Source organism: Ictalurus furcatus, chromosome 10, assembly GCF_023375685.1.
Source record: "Ictalurus furcatus strain D&B chromosome 10, Billie_1.0, whole genome shotgun sequence".
In the NCBI taxonomy this organism is placed as follows: Eukaryota; Metazoa; Chordata; class Actinopteri; order Siluriformes; family Ictaluridae; genus Ictalurus; species Ictalurus furcatus.
Window position 1 is genome coordinate 17870275 of NC_071264.1, and position 2884 is coordinate 17873158.

General features: G+C 51.3%; 1 protein-coding gene across 1 annotated transcript; it reads right to left on the minus strand.

Moving 5' to 3' along the window:
- Positions 1-287: 287 nt before the first annotated feature.
- Positions 288-1533, minus strand: gpr88 (G protein-coupled receptor 88). Its single transcript, XM_053635274.1, has one exon. It carries the CDS (start codon positions 1296-1298, stop codon positions 288-290), a length of 1011 nt encoding a protein of 336 aa, XP_053491249.1. The 5' UTR covers positions 1299-1533.
- Positions 1534-2884: the final 1351 nt, after the last annotated feature.

Sequence of the window (2884 nt, forward strand, 5' to 3'; positions counted from 1 at the left end):
GCCAAGCTACACCTTTTGTAGTGTGAAATCTATTGCACGGAACGGTGTTTGCACTGGAGTTTTAAAAGCTACTTGCGACCCATTTATCATTTTGTAAACGTGTGCTACATTAGAAAAGTTGTACACTTCGTGGTTCCACCACAGTGACATGGAAAGGTACGCGATTTTTTGAGAGTGCATCAGTAGGCTATAAAAGGATCATATTTGGAGCAGGGGTCCGGCCCGGGGTATACTGTAGGAGACAGTCAGCGAGGGCGCGTTAAAAACTGCATGGGGTAAAACAGCTCTTAGCTCATCTCGGCTAAAAACGCCCTGCGGCTGTTCTGTCGGGGGAAAACGTGAGAAACGGTGCTGACGGTAACGGGCTCAGCGGCCACGGTGGAGCCTCGCCAGAAGTCCCCTCTCAGGACGGACCTGAACGCTTTTCTGAACTCCTCGTTCTTCCACGTGTACAGGAACGGGTCGGACACGAAGACTGAGCAGAAGAGGAGCCAGGCGCACGTGCGGAACGCTGCCGGTACAGGAGCGAACAGGCCCGCGGTCAGAGTCCACAGGACGGGCTCTGTGGTCAACACGAACACCAGGCACACGGCCAGCACATGCACGCCGAGCCGTTTGTCCTTTCTCGGGAACGAGTACGGCAGGTTGTTGACGAGTTGGAAGTGCAGCACACTCACGCGCTTAGCGCTGATCTGCACGCGCCGGAAGATCTTGAAGTAGCAGTACGTCACAATCGCGGTCTGGCCGAGAATGGTGAGCGCGAGCGTGGCAGCAGCCCAGGGCTCGGAGAGCAGCATCAGCAGCATCAGTCCGCACGCGAACGCTGGTCGACGAGCCACCGCGAGCCACGGCGGCAGCAGGCACGCGAGCGCGACGAGCCACGACGCGGCGATCATGGCCTGCGCGCGCCTCCGTTGGTAGAGCGCGTGGTAGGCGGCGGGCGGCTTCGTGATCAGCACGTAGCGGTTCACGGCGATGAGCGAGTGCGACAGGAGCGACACGGTGGCGCCGAGGAAAAGCAGCGCGTCCCGGGGGGCGGCGCCGTAGAGCGGGGATGGCACTGACGCCGCCACGGCCGCCTCGTGTGGCATCCAGAAGGCGCACACGAGCAAGTCGGCCGCGCAGCCGTTCACGATGAAGGCGTTGCTCGCTGTGCGCAGCTTCTTGAAGCTCAACACCAGACCGATGACCAACAGGTTGAGGACGGTGCCGAGAGCGCACATGAAGGAGAACAGAGCGGCGATGGAGATGCGCTCCGCGGCTCCTGTGTCGCACCGAACCGCCGTGCTGTTCTGCATGACCGCTCACGAGCCTCCCGTACACATCACATCACCATCACATCACATCACATCACGGCTTATTGTCCGAGAGAAAGGAAAGGAGTGCGCGTGCATCGCTCTATTCGTCTTTCCTGGTGCTGATGCTGCAGCTACGGTTTTGTACGTATGTGTGTGTGTGTGTGTGTGTGTGGGTGAGTGCGCGCGCGCTTCCTCTCTCCATTCTCCCTCTATCTTCTGTTCTCTAGCGCACGCGACCGAGTTAGACAACAACTGCTGTACAGCTTTTAATTTTACTGATGGGGAACAAAATGAACACTCACATGAACATCACTCAGCAGTGCGTTCACAAAGAGAGAATAATAATAATAATAATAATAATAATAATAGTCATATCTACATGAAATGTCTTGAGTTTACACAATGTCTTGAGCTCACTCTCTGAGCAACACGCTTTGTCGATAAGAAAGGTCAAAGGAAAATGTCCAGATTGATTCAAGCTGCAGGAAGGATATAGTAACTCAGTCACTCTTTACAACTGTGGTGAGCAGAAAAGCATCTCATCATGCACAAAACACTGAACCTTGAGGTGGATGGGCTACAACAGCAGAAGGCTACATTGGGTTCCTCTCCTGTCAGCCAAGAACAAGAATGGACACAGGCTCACCCAAACAGGACAGTTGAAGATTAGGAAAAAAATCACCTGGTCTTTTTCCAGTCTTCAACTGTCCAGTTGTTTCACCAGTGGAGTTCTGCAGAACTTCCACACGCAGGATGGTGTTTGTGTGTGAAATTCCCAGGAGATCAGCAGTTTATGAAATACTCAAACCAGGCCACCTGGCATCAACAACCATACCATGGTTAAAGTCATTGAGATATCACCCCCCCCCCCCCCCCCCGCCATTCGGATGTTTGATGTTTGAACATTAACTAAAGCTCTTGTCCTGTATCTGCATGATGTTTTGCATTGTGCTGCTGCCACATGATTGGCTGATTAGATAACTGCATTAATGTGCAGGTGTACATGTTCCTAATAAACTGGACAGTGAGTGTAAACTAGACCAGTTAACAGTAACACATCTGTTGGTGTGCACAATGGATCAGCTCGCCTCTACCCCATACACGCTGAAAAAAAATCTAGTAAACTGTACCTTTCAGTGTGCATGATGTGGTATCACCAAGGGTTAATCCGTTGTACCTTTAGTACAAATAAACACAACCTCTGCAGCAAACTATTGTTTTTTTCTGCAAATATTAATGCATAGTTACTTTACATTACAAAAACTATTGATTGTGGCCTGTGCAAAAGTTTGGACACCCTACAACACCAGTACTTAGTAACACCCCTTTGGCAGATATCACAGCTTTCCCAGCTAGGAGTCTTTCAATTCTTTCTATGTAGTGAATTTTTGCCCACGCTTCCAGGTAGAATGCTTCTACACGGTGTCCCAAAAGTCTCCATACATAGGGGATGTTTGCCAGCACCACGTTGGTTAGGGGACTGTTTGCCAGCACCACGTTGGTTGTGCCTTAGTCAGTTGATGTTCATGGGCATCCACATCTTGGTTGGTCCGCAACACTTCCAGTCTCTGTGAATTTTTAATAAG

What these genes read in the sequence shown, in the direction of transcription:
- gpr88 (XM_053635274.1), bottom strand. Translation starts at nt 1,298, where the DNA reads ATGCAGAACAGCACGGCGGTTCGGTGCGACACAGGAGCCGCGGAGCGC.